At 39.1% G+C, this 16,134-nt stretch overlaps 1 protein-coding gene across 1 annotated transcript in view; it reads right to left on the bottom strand.

Moving 5' to 3' along the window:
* Nucleotides 1-16,134, bottom strand: part of PRKCH (protein kinase C eta) — a 773,184-nt gene that overhangs the window by 381,774 nt on the left and 375,276 nt on the right. The window contains exon 4 of the mRNA XM_086937948.1: nt 8,548-8,582. Coding sequence (XP_086794074.1) covers nt 8,548-8,582 — 35 coding nt within the window. The remainder of the gene's footprint in view (nt 1-8,547; nt 8,583-16,134) is intronic.

The following is a 16,134-nucleotide window of genomic DNA, read 5'->3' on the forward strand; positions in this document are numbered from 1 at the left end:
AGATGTGTGAGTGATTCTATCATTTCTTTTAGTGGAGCAGACAATTGTTAGTTCTTTAGTTTAAGCAGAAGTGAACGAGAGCGAGAGTGTGGGAAAGATTGTGAGGGAGGGTGAACTGCTGTGAGGAGTAAGAGTGACATCAAGAGGTGCAGCAGTGGTATAGGTTGGTTGGTGTAACGCCATGCTGGGATTGGTTGAAATCGTTTCGTGGATGCTGTACTGTTATTGGTGATTATATTGTCACAAAACTTACAAAACTTAAAATTAGTTTAATATGAATTTGAGTAGAATTGTTGAATTAAGAGATTGAAAATTAGATATTTTAATGCAATAAGAGATATGATATGAGGGAATGTAGGGGTGCCTACTAGAATTGGCAAGGAAGCGCCACCGGAGGATACGAAAGCACATTAAATGGAGACAAAAGTAGGGCTGCATACTATAATTTGACTTAAAAATTAGCACAAGACCAAAGAGAAAGAAGATGCATTGATCTTTCCCCACTATAAGACCTTTATTTTGAGAATAACAAAAGCGATGCATGCCTACAAGGATGTGAGGTGGGTGACCAACAAAAGAGATGGAGAATAGACATGATTGAGGGAGCAAGATTGTACTCTGCTATTATAAGCAATGAAAATGATGCTGAGAGAAGGAGAAGGGAAAAGAAGTAGGATGGAGATGCAAACAGTGATGATGATGTAAGCAACAGCCTTCTGGATGGATTGTTAGTTGAGCATCCACCTCCATATAATCAGACGCAAATGAAAAGTGGGCAAAATGTGAATATTACTGACAGCTACGGCAGTTCTTGGGCACCAGTTGCTCCTAGTCCTAGAGTTGAAGGGGTCATATCGATTGGCAGGATGCACACTGTAACCTCAGGAAATGGTAATACTAATTTTGCTTTGCAGCTTCCAAATGCTCTTACAGTACCAGTACTATTGTCCCAGTTGTTCCTATATATGACCCTAACTCCCCTGGAAATGGTGGTTAGGGAATGCCTGCTTCTTTGGAATTAAAGGGTCTGTTGCAACTTTATGCATCCTCCCCAGTGTTCCAAGTCCCTGCTGCTCTGCAAGTATGAATGTGGTGTAGTGGAATGCTGGAGTGCTTGGCGATGCAATGGAATGCTTGAGCATCTGGTGAGGTTGAGAGCGTCAGTTGAAGATATGGGCTGAGCAGCAAGGAGGCTGCTCTGTTGGGGCTCACATAACAACTTACTTAACTGCTCACCTAATGGCTTAACTACCTACTTATCTAATTGTATGTAAGAGCTAACAAACGTTCTTATAAGCTACACTATGGCTACTGGGCTTTATTGTTTACCACATGGCCAGAGAGTGCAATTTGTAACATTACCTCTGATGAATGCAAGTACACATTGTGCAGCAAGTGCAGATCCGTCTGCTTTGCAGAATGGATTTGGACCCATGAGGCCGTTTCTGGGATTAGTATGTCTTGGCCCGCATGTATGGGAAAAACTCCTGAATGTGCGCAACAGCACGCTTTGTGAGAAAACTACTCCAGAGAAGGGAACTTCTGGAAGTCCACATGTATTCAATGTCCAAGATTTAGAGAAGTGGTTGAAGGAGTATTATAAAAAATAAATAGGAAGCAAAAGTACTGAAATAAGTCAGAGGACTATTAAGTCAGCTGTAAACGTGGATTTGATTGATGCGCTCAAATTGAAGACCAAATTGAAAGTGATGATAAGTGGAAGCTTAGAACTTTATCGAACAGACTCTTATCATCCAGGTGAATTATTGTTCATGAGTAAATACATGAGAAATTATCTCAATTGGCTCATAGACATGATGTTGATATGGAACAAACTGAGGCATTGCAGAAAACCACAGACTCGCATTTAGTGATCAGGATATAGAGAATCTGAGAATACCGGGACTGAAAACTCAAATTTGAGTGCGCATACGATGCATTCTAGTTTGGTGTACATTGAATAGATGGGAAGAGAGATGGGCTAAGTGGAAAGCTTCCAAGAGAGTACTGGGTGAGAACCTCCTTCCAGGGGAGAAAAGGGACTGGATGTCCAAGGTTACCCTTTATGAGAAGTACCAAGTCGAGGGTATAAACATGTACCTTTGAGTAGAGGTGATCTTTCTGCATTTACAAATGATTTCCTGAGATTTAGGGCGAAACCTGTAGCGTGGTACAAGCAGGTTGATCGATTTGTGAAAATATTGAAGGTGAAGTGGATTGACCTAAACACATTCTTTGTGTTCCCTAGTGATTTATGGTTATCAGAGATGATGAATGAGCTTTGTGTCATTGCTTAAAGATGAATACCTAATTCCGATTGGAAGAAGAATAAAAGTAGGGATAACTCTTAGAAGAACACAGAGTAGGGTTAGGGAAGCCTCACAAAGATTGTAAATAGTGTGAATAAAAGCAAAACGAAAGGTCTATTCCACAAATGTTGTCTGCTGTTTGTACAGGTGGAGATCAATGGAGGACAATCTGTTGCTGCTATTTCTCTACCAACTTGATCTGAATCTAAATAGTATGGAACCAAATAATAATAGTCATAGACATAGGTGCATGATATTTAAAGCACTTTTAATATTAATGATAGGCTTGATAGCGTTAATTGTGGGATTGAGCTTGAGTTAAACTAAGGCTAAAGCAGAAAAACGTAGTTGTACAGAAATACAAACATAATCAAGATAGAGAATTATACTCACTAGACGGATATAATTTACATTCTGATTTGTTGAGAGGAGATTGCAAATCTAATGCACATGCAAATTTGCTTTATGAACACATACAAACTATGGAAGCTAGAAATTGTTATGTTTGTATGCAATTGCCTTCGTCAGTGTCTGAGGGCATTATCTACCATCACCTACCGTTGATGTATGGCATCGAATGTAGTCTGCTATTGAGCATATTCTATGGACAGGAAGATTTCCAGTACTACTATTCAAATTATGATAGTTTTTCACAAGCCCCACTGTTTAAACACTTGGACAAACATTCCTCTGCTCAGAATGCAGAAACAGTTAGCAGCTATTTTACACCAACAAAGATGTTAGATACAGCGTATGCACACAGATATAATTTGACATGCATTCTTACTGATATACAAAATAATTTTCTAGAACAAGTAGAAGATAGATATAGAAAAGTAAAAGTAAAGGCAGCTGTAAGAATAAAGAATGTTTGTTAGTCACAAGAAGTGGAGCACCAGACAGCAGGAAATACAGGATCTTTGATATTAGATTGGCAACACCAAGGAAAATTGTGCATACATAATGGGAAAAACACACACAACGTTGTTCCTATAGCAGAAAATTAATGTAATCATACTTTTGAGATCAAAGGATCTTGGAAGTTATTTTTGGATGGCGCAGACCCTGTGATTCCTGCAGTTTATTTTGTCTGTGGAAAGACTGCCTATATTATGTTGCTGAGTAAATGGTAAGGCACGTGTTATGTAGGGGTAATTTTCCCAAATATTTATCATTTTGAGTATTTTGATCACCCTGTATGAGGGGAAAGGGGCAGATCTATGTGAGGTTCCTTTGCTGGACAAATAGTGGGAAATATCTTTAGAGCTACCATACTAGGTGTAGAGGTGATATTGTATGACATCAAGATTAGAAAGCTTCCTACTGTAGTTGATAGATTGTCTACTAATACAACTGGTTCTTTCTTGCTTGTAAATACTTAGATGATTGCTATTAGAGCTATGGTTTTGCAGAATCGCCTTGTATTAGACATAAAGGGTCAGATGTATGACCCTTTTTAGCGGTCACAAACAGGAAATCGGTCCGTTTGTGAATGCTTAATAGGTCTCTGGCATGAACAACTACTATTTTGCGAGTCGGTAACCTATTACCAACTCGCAAAATAGCATTTTTGACTCGCTATTAGGAAGGGACGTGCCAAGGGCATCCCTTACTAATAGAGATTTGCACTGGTATGCATGAATATTTTGCAGTTACCACTACTTCAAGTAGGTGGTAAGCCAGTCACAAATGGAAAGGGGTCCCCAGGGGACTCTTTCCCCTTTGCGAATGATAGCAAAGATATTTTTGGGAGCAGGCAGTGGTCCCATGGACCACTGCCTGCTCTTATAAAATGAAAACAGAAATGTTTCATTTTTCTTTTTTAAATGCATCCCATTTTCCTTTAGGTAAAAGGGCTGTATTTTTTTTAAACTGCTTTATTTAAAAAGAAGTCACATTCATGATGGTCTGCTGACCCCAGCAGGCCACCATCCCTGTGAGTGCTGGCCATTCCCAATGGGTCGCAAATTGCAACCTTCCTCATGAATATTAATGAAGCAGATCCCTTGTGATCTATATGAAAATTGCAAACAGTGCCTCAAACACTGTTGAACATTACATTTTGCCAGTCGCAAAACATTGCAATTTGCGACTCACAAAATGGAATGGTTGTACATCTGGCCCATTGCTTGCAAAAGAGAGTGGAGTTTGTCGGATGCTGAAGGTTCAAAAGTGTTGTACTTACATCCCAGATAAGAGTAGGGATTTGCAGAAGTTCATTAAGAATATTACGGATTTGCATAATGAAGTGAGTGGATTGCCAGCAGAAGGTGTTCGGGACAAAGTTGGACATGGATTTAGCTCATTAGGAAGGTGGTTTGAAGATTTGGGGAGTGGCATATGGGTTTTGTTTTGAGACCACTGTGGATTATTGCTGTTTTTGCAGTATTCTTGATTGTGGAAGTAAATGTGTACCAGAACAACAGGAGGCAGAAAGGGATTTCAATAAAGGGAAAGATTTGAGATTGGAGAAAATAAAAGGATGACTAATATAATGAAATGAAACAGTTAGAGGAGTTCAGGAGAACAGCAACAGCCACAACAAGGGTTTAACTCGGTGAATCTGATAAAATCAGGAGATATGATAAGAGATTTGTGATAACTTGATTCGCCATCAGAGGAGGGATTGATGAACTGCAATCTCGATCCCATCTAGAGATAATGTGGGAGTGCGTCACATTCACACATAGTCCGCACTCTTAAAAAATATACTCTGTTGTAACTAATGTACTAAAGGGAGCAGAGCAGTTAATACGAAATTATGTTTTGTTTGAAACATATGTATTTAGAATGTGATTAGTAACGTTGCATGACAATTTATGTATTAGTGTAACAGGGGAAGCATAACTTGTAATGTCGTATTGTGGAATACTTTATTAGGACCTATAGAACTAACGCTTAATGTTTATACATGTAATTTGCATTAATACAGCGCAAATGCATTTACACCAAGGTGTTTGTGATTTATTGCATTTATTCGTGCCTTAAGCAGTTGCGTTTATTTTATGTGTGGAATGGTGTACTTATCTTGTATCCCTGTGCATGTTAACTTAGCAGAGCTAGGCCTCAAAAAGAAATTAGTCCCTGCTCACATTATTATTTGAAACTCACGCTTAATCTTCAAGTATGGAATTTATGTTGCTGAGTTGTTTCTATTGCAGGTGTGGATAAGCCCCATTATTTAGAATAAAGGAATTTTTGGTCACTAGTTAGGAGAGCATGGGAAGTAGGGGTTGGCCGAGGCAATCGCAGCAACATATGAGGAGAGGAGTTCTCATCAGAAAGAAATGGCCAAGGGCGAAAAGAGATAATGTCTTATGCTACTGCTTGCGTGGCTTTAAGCTACTCGATCCATCGTCAGAGTGTTTCTAAGGAAGATTCTGATGGCTGACACATTTCTTTTTCCTTATTCAATTCTATCTTTACTAATGCTCTAATTTAGGATTGCCCTTATTAAGGTAGTGTGGGGAAAGTTAGGTTACTCATGCTTGCTAAAGAAAATCATCTGATGCAACTTAACCTTCAGTTTTGCTTCCAAATTACATGTGTCATTTCCTTAGAGTCAGCCTTTTGCTTTGTACTATACAGGGTACACCTCTTAAAGAGATGTTTACTTACTCTGATCTGTTTGTACTTTAATACAATTTTATTGAGAATTATCCACATTGACTTGTTTCTGAACTTATAATTAAAACTACTAAACCCATATCAAAGAGTCGAGTGGGTTAATGTCCAGCCACATTGGTTGCACTGTGTTGAAATGATAACCAGTGATTTGATTCCTTTCACTGCCTACTCTACTAGAAAGACTAATCACCTTTAGAGATAAAGTGTGTAAATGGGCATAAACTGATCACAATAAAGTCTTGGAGGAAGATCTTGGCATTACCAATTCCAGCAAATGGCCAATGATTTTTATCAAGGAGTGGATCATACAGTCCTATTTCTTTCTTTGGATGATGATATTTGCAGTTATGATGTTCCTTTGTAAATCCCGGACAACAAATACTGAATTGCACAGGAACATTGGGACTGAATGAGGGCAGTGTGAAGTTGGGTTTAACTAGGAAGTCATATGAACTATTTGTATCAAGGGTGTCAAACATATGTCCAAAAGAGCCAATCAATAACATATTTTCAGAGCACATGCAGATTTATATGCCATTTAGTACCATGGTTCTGAACCTATGTTGACACTCCTATGTCATAGGTTCATTGTAGGACCATGAGCTATTTCTTATTGAACTGTAAAATGTAATCTTGTGTCGTTTTTGATTTTGGAGAAATACATATTTATTGAGAAAAAGCAGCGATATATATTATTTTTGTATTTCTTGTGCAAATATAGAGACTATCTCTTGTGTCTCCAAATATAATATCATTGTCATTTTATATTTGTAAATTTCAATAGACTGCATGCTTTTATGTAATATTAGATAATATTAAGAAAGAAGTTGTGTATCTCTCTTATTTTCATCTTAAAGTTTTACTTCACACCCTTCCTAAAGTATTAAAACATATTTGCCATATGAGTTTCACCAAAACCAGCCTTTCGATCATTGGCCATTTTATTTTCAACTTCCTAATTAATAGATAAACTCACTCAATTACATAAAGTAAAATAGATTACATTATTGTTTGCTGATTGTCTAATAGGGTAAGACGCAAACAGGATTTACTCCAATACATATTAAATAAATAATTTTAAACCAGGACAAGTATAATATACCGAACATGTGTTATTTATCCTGTTTTTTAGGAATTAAGCAAGCCCATTTTCCAGTTACGAAATGTGGAAAGTGAAACTCAGCTTCAGTCCAAATGATTTTGTTGTGTTCATTATTACAAAAGCATCCTTACATTTGGGTTATGCCTCTTCATCCACTTGTCTGCTGAGCTGCCATTTACATTTTTCTATGTCCTAACACAGCATACAGTCTAAGGGATCTCTTGCACTGTGAGTGATGGTATTTTGAGTGATCAAATGTGCATGGTCGCCGAAAAAGAAGTGAATTTCAGTTCATGGGTAGGGGACCAGAAAATTGAGGCCAAAATATAATGGGACAAAAATAATGAGTCCTAAAAATTGTTTACAAAAACGTCACTCACTTATCATGAATATACGGTAGAAAATCTACATCCAATCAATTAACATTTGCATAGACCATATTTCACATCACAGAATATTTTTATTATCTGTATGTTGGCATGTAACCATGCCTAGACTGATGGACCAATACTTAAATTTGCAATGCTTGTGTGATTAAATTATATCTTCAAATTACTTTAATTCAAAGCCAACAGTATTGATGCACCAATAAGAATCATATTTTCCAGGCATGTTACGTTTAGTTTTTATGCATTTTTTAAGTTCACCTTTCTGCCAGGAAGCTCTGAACTCTTCTGTTAAAATTAAATGCAATGTTTACTTTCTTTAATTAAAAATTTTGATAGCAAACATGTTGCCGACACATTTAGGCAGTAACATGTTTTGCCAAAGTCAGAGTTATTATCTTTGCCAATGTGTGTTTTCTTTGCTAAAACCTTGTCACGCTCATTAAATGGTTTATAAGACAAAATAGCAATACTTTATTTTGCAGTCATTTCGCAATATGTTTTGCATTTCTTTCTACTGGTGCAAACATATGTGTATAATACAAACGGGCAAATTTTGATTATTCCTGATTTAGTAGTAGAAAACGCGTTATTGGTGAAAAATAACTTCTGCTCTATTTTTGAACCAGTGCACATTTATGTAATCTGGTTGCCTGAAGACATTTTGGAATGTGTATGTGTTATCATACCGGTGAACTGGTATTTCCGAAAGTGTCTGTTAAGTCAAAATAATCATTTTTACAGCTCCACAAGCCATTGTTTGCCCGGCTTCCTCTCCAATGTTGTTTCTAGCAGTGTTCTATACAGGAGGTTTGCTGTGTGGTTGCTGTGCTTGGTGCCTGGGCAATACCTTTACTTGCAGCAGAAACACAATTGCTGAGGCGAAACCAGGAAGTAACAAAGAGCAGGGCACAGGGGACCATCAAACTGAATTGCACAGTCCTTGGCTCAAACGTAATCAACTCTACCTCTAAGTGACATTTGCGGAAATGTGTGACTGAATAACAGAAACGCCCTTGAACATCCAGAGAGCTACATTTTTGTAAGCCTCACTAAGACATACTTAATAAAAAAATACACTAATGCCTTTCAGAGTGGCATAATATTTGAAACGTATTCTTACCTTGGCATTGATAACCTTGCTTCCCAAATACGCCCCTATTTTGAGCAAAACAGAAATGAGATGCAGTTAAATAGATTTAAATAAACGCCTTCTCTAGCAACAACTTTACATTGCAGACTTGTGAAATGTCACATATTGGTGTGAAGAATAGTCTTCACAATGGCCGGAAACAGTGATCCCCACGAGGGCCACAATTCAGAAAAATAAGCGGAAATCTAATGGCGCAGATTTTAGCATATGCCTGCCTTAAGTTTCCATTCGTTTTGGAATTCAGAAGCAAATAATAAAGCCTAGAAACCTAGGACTGTGCTATGGGGCGTATTCACGAAGGAAAAATCCGGGGTTAAGATACTCTTAAGACTGTTTTACATCCATGGATGAGGGCCTGGTGTATGAAGGGTTTTACCGATGGTGAAATAAACTCTTAGGACACTCTAAAGTTTCCAAAGGTGGTCTAAAGCCTGTCTTAAACCGTGGAACCCGATTATAAACCAGGTTGTTTTTAATCAGGAAGGACAGTCTTTAGACAGACTTAAGCTAGAACATAACCCTTTGTCAACAAGGCTCTCTTACTTGAATTAAGACATTTTTCAAAGGTCTTAAGTCTAGAAATGTTTTTTTCGTAAATTTGGTGCTAGCTTGTCCTCACTACTCCTATGATTAGTTGATTGTCTGCCTGCAGTCTAACTGGTTTAGGTTGAAAAGAACAGTGGATAGGCGCTGTAAGTTTAGTCCTCTTTCTTGTTGGTAAATCCCTTCCCCTACACCTCATTGAAATTTGGAACAAGCACTTTACACACCGGGCAAGCACACTTACACCAATTGTTTGTTGAAGTACATTCATGAGTGTTTGTAGGGGTGGATTACTTGTGATCCTTTTGTGATCCCCACAAAGCACAACCCTCACAGGAGTTCCTAAATTCTTTTGAGGGACCACCGCAATTTATACCAATAATTTCATGTTAATTTCTATCCCTTGCCTGCTGCTGTTCAAATGGTATTATTTCAGTAGTAATAGTAATAGCTTTATTTTGATATAGTTCATATCATAAAAAGCAATACATGTACATTAAAAAACAGTAAAAGCCAGTGCATGAGTAAAAACATACAATTCAGACAACAAATTACATGAGAAATTGCATAAAAACAATCTAAGATACATATCAAACAAGGTACGAAAGCCTGTTGGATCTAATACGCCATGCCCAGCCTAAAAATTTCGCAAGGCCACTTGCAAACAGGGGCCGAGGGTCTGTTTTTAAAATTCTTAAGGCCTCCTTATGGGATCTGGTCCCGAGTTCTCTGCAGAGTGGCTTCAGCCATCTGCGGCGAGGGACTACATAGGCCGGGTATTCAAACAATAAATGTGAAACTGACTCTATTCTATTCAAGCAACAGGGACAAAAAATAGTTGTCTCCGCCGGGACCTTCCAACTGGCAGTGTGTGTCCCCACTGGAAGTACGCCTACCCTGAATTTAAAATATAGAGCCCTGTCCCAAGTAGTTAGGATGGTATCCAGATATGGCTCGCAGAAATGCACCTCCTTAACCAAAAGAAATTCCAGCGTGGACCTGCACAAGTTGGCATTACTATTCCTGCCATTAATCACCCAGCTCCAGAATAGCTTCTTCAATATTGACTTGTGCAGGGCAGTTCTAGTAATCCAGGCATCTTCAAGGCCTAGGTCTATAAGGAGGCGCTTGACTTCCCTTAGCCAATGGATCTTAGCCCAGCCAGGCATTAGGAGGATCTCTTTTAAACCTTCTGCATAGCTGGACAATTCTGTGACTCTCCAAATGCGTGCCCACAAAAGGAGTGGGCGAAACCTCGCCTGATCGCTAATGGGGCGGGTGCCGATATCTAAAAGAAGAGGAAGAGTTGGTGTGCTTATGGAACTTACTTTCAGAGCGGGCCAACTAGTCCACGTTTTGTACACCCCATAGCTCTGCCCCATAGAGAGCTGCACTGACACCTCGTGCCCTGTAAATATTGAGAACCGGTGCAATTGGTTTGAGGGGAGAGGCACATTGCTCCTTAAGGAGGGCCCCCACCACCCTCTTGTGGGTCAGCAGCATCTTTTGATGGTGGGATTTCCAACTCATAGAGTCGCAGAGACGAATGCCAAGGTAATCGAACTCCTTGACCCTCTCTAGAGGAACTGAATCTAGAGTAGGTGGTTTGACTAACTTCTTCGGGGGATTTGAGACCAAGAACTTGTATTGGTATTATCTGCCAGGTGAGCAGACCTTTCCACATGAATAACTGAAGGCCAGCTCGGTATCTCTGACTATATCAATCATAATTTTCGTTTTAGAGCGGGACATCCACTTCTAGTGCATAATTTATGCGGGTGTTTGCAGGTGGAAGGTAAAAACACTCTTATTTGGTGTCCTGGACTTATTTTTCATCAACAGACTGACCCAGCGCAAGAGAACTGCAGAAGAAGGAAAAGGAAGGAGGAAGAGAATTGTAGAAAAACAGTGAAAAAGGAAGAAAGCAGGGATGAAAATGAACCACCTCAAGTGAGATAAAGTGACATGAAGGGAATAAAGGTGCAAAAAAGAAGCATAAGGAGGAATCATGAGGAATCAAGAAAATCGGTATTTGGCAAACCCATCATTAGTGCCAACAGTGCGCTCCTAAGAAAAAAATATGGACCCGAGCTAGTAGTTAAAATAACTCACCTGTTGATTTTGGGCTTGATGGACTTGTTTAGAGAACAGATTCATGAGGTTGTCTTAGGCGGTAGAAACTAGGCTTAGAGGGACCAACTTATGTAATGTGTTCTATCTCATTCACACGTAGTGCTATACATCAAGCATAACTATAATTTTAAATAGTCCCCACTGCACGGCATAAAACAGGCATACATTAACTTATTTATGTATTTATTTTCTACAGAGCTGACGTGGCGAACGGGTGTTTTAGCACTTTTCAATGGAGTGATGTAAGTTACAGATAATATTTATTTATTATTTAGTTATAAAGTTTTACATAGCGCAAACTTGACCCTAGAAGGGTTTCAGAGCGCTTTACAAACGGTTAGGCAAGAAGAAAACAGGACAACCAAGAAACATAAATGCTGACAATAATCATTGCAAATCGATAAACATGATCGCTCTGTACAACAGGCATGTGGGAAAAACTGACCAGTTAGGGAGGACAGTAGGACCATTAGGCCAGTGTCAATAAAAGAAAGGATCAATGAGACCTCAACAAGAATAAAGGCATAATGACAAGAAAAATCATGTCAATCACCAACAAAAACACATTAAACATCATTAAATAAAAATCCATGAAGGGCAGCAGGTAGTCGCCAACAACAGCCGCAGTCCTTGCAGGTACCAGCAGTCCGGCCGGGTAGAGGATGGATTTCGAGGGCCAATGCAGAGGGAAAATTATATAAATAATTATTTTCCCTCTGCATCGTCTCTCGAAATCCCCCCTTGCCCGGTCCCATAGCAGTTACCTGCACGGACCGTGGCTGGTCAGCAGACTGAGGAAATACGCCTTGGTTCCAGTGGTGAGATCTAAAAGGTCAGTGGAACGTCAGGGTAGAGAAAAGGGGCCAGCAAAAGATAAAGTATGTAACTATAGTAAGGGACAATTGAGACAATAAAACACTGAAGCGTTCAGAAAAAGGTGGAGGAAGTGTCGGACGAGGCCATTTCAGTGCCTAAGAAACAGTTAGGACACAGATATCTGAACAGTAGCGAATATTCTCAATTGTAATAAAAAATGTCTTTGGAACAGGAAGATTTTAAACTCTTTTTAAAAATGTTGCAAGGCAGGGATGGGTACGTTCAGCTAGTGGAAGAGAAATCCCAAGTTCCCATAGCACTGCCTGAGAAGGATTGCTCCAAAGACAGCTAATTTTTAATATTGAAGACATGAAAAGAATAGATTGTGCAAGACACAATCCCATTGGCTACCAGAAATGTTCAATTTCTCATTAACTAGAAGGGAGTAGATGTATGGAGACTTAGTGTGTCATGCAAGCTATCTTAAATTACAAAACAGCAAGTAGAATGAACTGTGATTAGGGTAGAATCACTAGTATTATGGAGTTTCAGAAATGTTCCTTTCTAGGATTTAGGACCTTCACCCACTAACAGTGGCATGCCTTCAGTCCTCACCTCATTTAATGCTTGTAATAAGCCTGAATGGGTGCATCAATAAGGGAGCAATTTCCAAAGATGTTTATGTTGAGATCCTGATGTATATTAGTCTACAAACTTACCTTGTCATTACCCTGATAATTTATTTTTGGTACAACTAATATGATTAAAAAAATGTGGTATGTTAGAAAGTATTATTATTCCTACATCTTAGAGGTTAACGTATTTTGTAATTGATTAAGTGAAATTTGGTCAGTGGACTTTGTCAGGACCAGGCATCCCTAATAACTGCCCTACACTGAATGTTATGTATTTGAAATGCCAGATGAAAGGGAGTGCAGTATATTAGTTCAATCACATCTTTTGCATTATGTTTGACAACAGAGAGGATCTTCCTCTATGGGGTAATTATTTCCCTCAAGAATTTCCTAAAATTCTCTGAGCAAAAAATGTTGGAGTCCTATTATATCATACAAACACAAGTTTCCAAGGATAATATCACAAGAAATTCAAGAGAGAATATAAGTCTGTGGTTTCCTTATTTGTCGTATTTTTGTATATAGTCTTCCACAAGGACTTGTTAACAGTTTCTCCAATCCTGGATATTGAAATCAGTACAGCAATACAGCAACACAGCCAACACGCGTATATCGTCTATGGAATGAATCCAAAAGACTTCAACTCAATATTCTTTGTGTCCCAAAACAACACTCTTTCTTTGGGATAGGCAGGGGATAAAAGCTTAGGGAGGCGGTAAAGGTGGATGTGGAGGTTAGATTTGACTTAGAGGGATAGACTGGATGTCTGGCATGTGAGAAGCTGGGGTAATGGTCAAAAGCTAAATTATCTTAGGCAAAGAGGGTGGGCAGTAGTGAGAAATCTGTGATGGAGAATGAAAGGAGGAGCTGTTTGCAGATGTCAAGAAAGCGTTATTACCCTCAAGTTAACTATTTGGCATGACATATAAGGAGTTGGTCAGCAGAGCCAAGATGGGTTATGAGGAGGGGAATATAGTTAGATTTGTGGGAGATGAGTGAAAATGAATAGCCACCCCTCTTGAAGGATGAATATCCCTGTCTCCTGTGTATAGGGAAAACTGAGCTGATCAGAAAGCCCATTGATAAAAGAAGAGACATCAAGTTTAGAATTGAAGGAAATTGGGTCGGGCAGGGTATTACTAATAGACAAAATAGTATCCAAGATGGATGGAAGGAGTGAAAGAAACAGGCAAACAAGCCCAGATTAGTATCCTTCGAATGAGTCATGATCTCGCCATTGTTGAAAATAGAAATGGAGAGATTATCATTGAAAGGCATGCACAGTTAGCTTTCACCCTTTAGGTATATTTGCAGAACAAGCAAACTGTGTAAAGAGTTTCAACCCAAAGGGCAGTTTGAGCATGAAAAGAGCTGGTCTCTTTTGAAGTTCGTCTTCTAGACAAAGTGGTATTGACCTGTGATTAGTTTTTGGGGAATCTCTAAAAATCCCATGTTTTAATTTTTTAGTCACTTCTTTACATAGATTGGGAGGGTGGACATTTTTAAGGGGATTAGAGACAGATTTAATCAAATGGTCTAAAAGTGATTGCTGATCAGATTGGGTCCTTGTCAAAATTAACGAAGTGCAGAGGAGTCACAGATATCTGTGGCAGAAAGCGGTACAATTTGTGAAGAGGAGCATGGTTATAAAATCCATGTAACCATAAAACCGGATTGGAAGAGGAGCATTTAAAATAGAAAACCAGTTCAAGTGTAATGTAAGGACTTAAAAATCATCCTACACCAAGACAAACAGTGATAGTTGCAAGGTCTTGCTTCTCTTCCTAACAGGGCAGGTAGTCAGATTGGGAAAGGGCAGGTGAGCAACCCAATGATGATTTAGTCAGTATTAATTAGCTAAAGGCAGACAAGATGGCTACCTCCAGATTGTGCATCTCATAGTGGAAAGAATCCTCATGACCTTTCCCATCCAGATACAAATCTGACCCAGTAGTGTTAACTGAAATTGTGCTGAAGGTCCTGTTTCTCTCTTAAGCAATGGTGACTCACAATCAGGCTGCAGGCAATGGCTCTCCACGGGTCTCAGGTAATGGGTATGATCATTCAGGTCTGAAGCAGTCCACGGGAATCCTCCTGCAGGGACCCAGTGGAACCCGGAAGCTTTTCTATTGTGTCTTGCTGTAAGGTAGATCTGCATCACAGACAGACCTTGGCCCCAGTAGCATAGTAGCATGGATCAAGTGCGAAGGACAGGGGGAGAGGTTCTCACTCCATCCAGGTAGTCCTCACAGGCAGATCTCAGAATCACAAACTCCAGTGGGGATGATTGAAGGAAATTAGGGATTCACACAGATTGTGATCTCAGGGCAACACTGACTCTCTGCTGAGTGTCCATCGATGTGGCCATTGTGATGTTAACTTGCCCTCCTCTTCATTTGTCTCACATATGTTCTTGTGAGGGAGTCTGGTATTCGGTGGGATTAGCCTTGACCATAAAAAACATTCACAAGCAGCGTACTTTACAACTGAACTCTTCAACATGGTCTCTGGTTAGAAAACTGTGGAAGGGAATGGGTTTCACAGGCTAGATTCAGAATTTGATGGAATATCTAGGGACTAATTCTGGCTTCTGCACATGAGCAAAAAAACTATGAGATTTTGGTTAAACCATTTCACCTCTATGTACCTGCTTTGGAAATATGTATAGCTGTGTAATATTACATTTGTGGGAAGTAAAAATCAAACTATACAGCATCCTATGCAGTACAGTCCCAATTACACACTAACCTCCCTTTCAACCACTACCTGCTTTCTGTTTTTGGAACTTAATCAGACCTTGCAACATATAGAGTGCTCACAGGTGAATTGTAGGTAAAGGCATTATCATAAAAATTACATTATTTAATTCTGTAGTGAACTGAGGACAAATAGATGAAAACTGTGGATTTATGTGACTATTTTATCAAGCATGTGTGTTCAGAAGATTTCACAGTTATCTTCAGTGCAAGTGGTAATTCATAACCTCTACATTTGAATGGCATACCCACAAATGTAGGCAAGTACACAGTAAAGGAAAACCAAAGTGTTCCTAACAGACATTTAAACCCTAAGAAATCTGAACTGGTTCAAGCAAGGAGAATGCATAGGTAAAGAGGGTGAAGTGAACAGGCAGCTTGTCTGTGCCAGTTTGGAACTTGTTCGGCTGGTTCACCAGATATTATTGCCAATTTACATCACAGAAGGATAGAATGCACATAGGGATGGGTTAATCATGGTTTTGTTCTTACAAGCCCATGATTACCCCATCCCCCCCTATGTGCATTCTATGGGCAAGGGCAAGGGTATTTAGCAAAGTGGGTGGTGTGGTATCTTCTGTAAATAAGTTGTTGTAGCAAACATCCATCATTGGTGTAATTTCCCTCCAATTTATGTCCTATTTGTTTTTTTGGACTTAGAACTCTGTGCACTT

This window comes from Lissotriton vulgaris, chromosome 9, assembly GCF_964263255.1.
Source record: "Lissotriton vulgaris chromosome 9, aLisVul1.2, whole genome shotgun sequence".
Classification (NCBI taxonomy): domain Eukaryota; kingdom Metazoa; phylum Chordata; class Amphibia; order Caudata; family Salamandridae; genus Lissotriton; species Lissotriton vulgaris.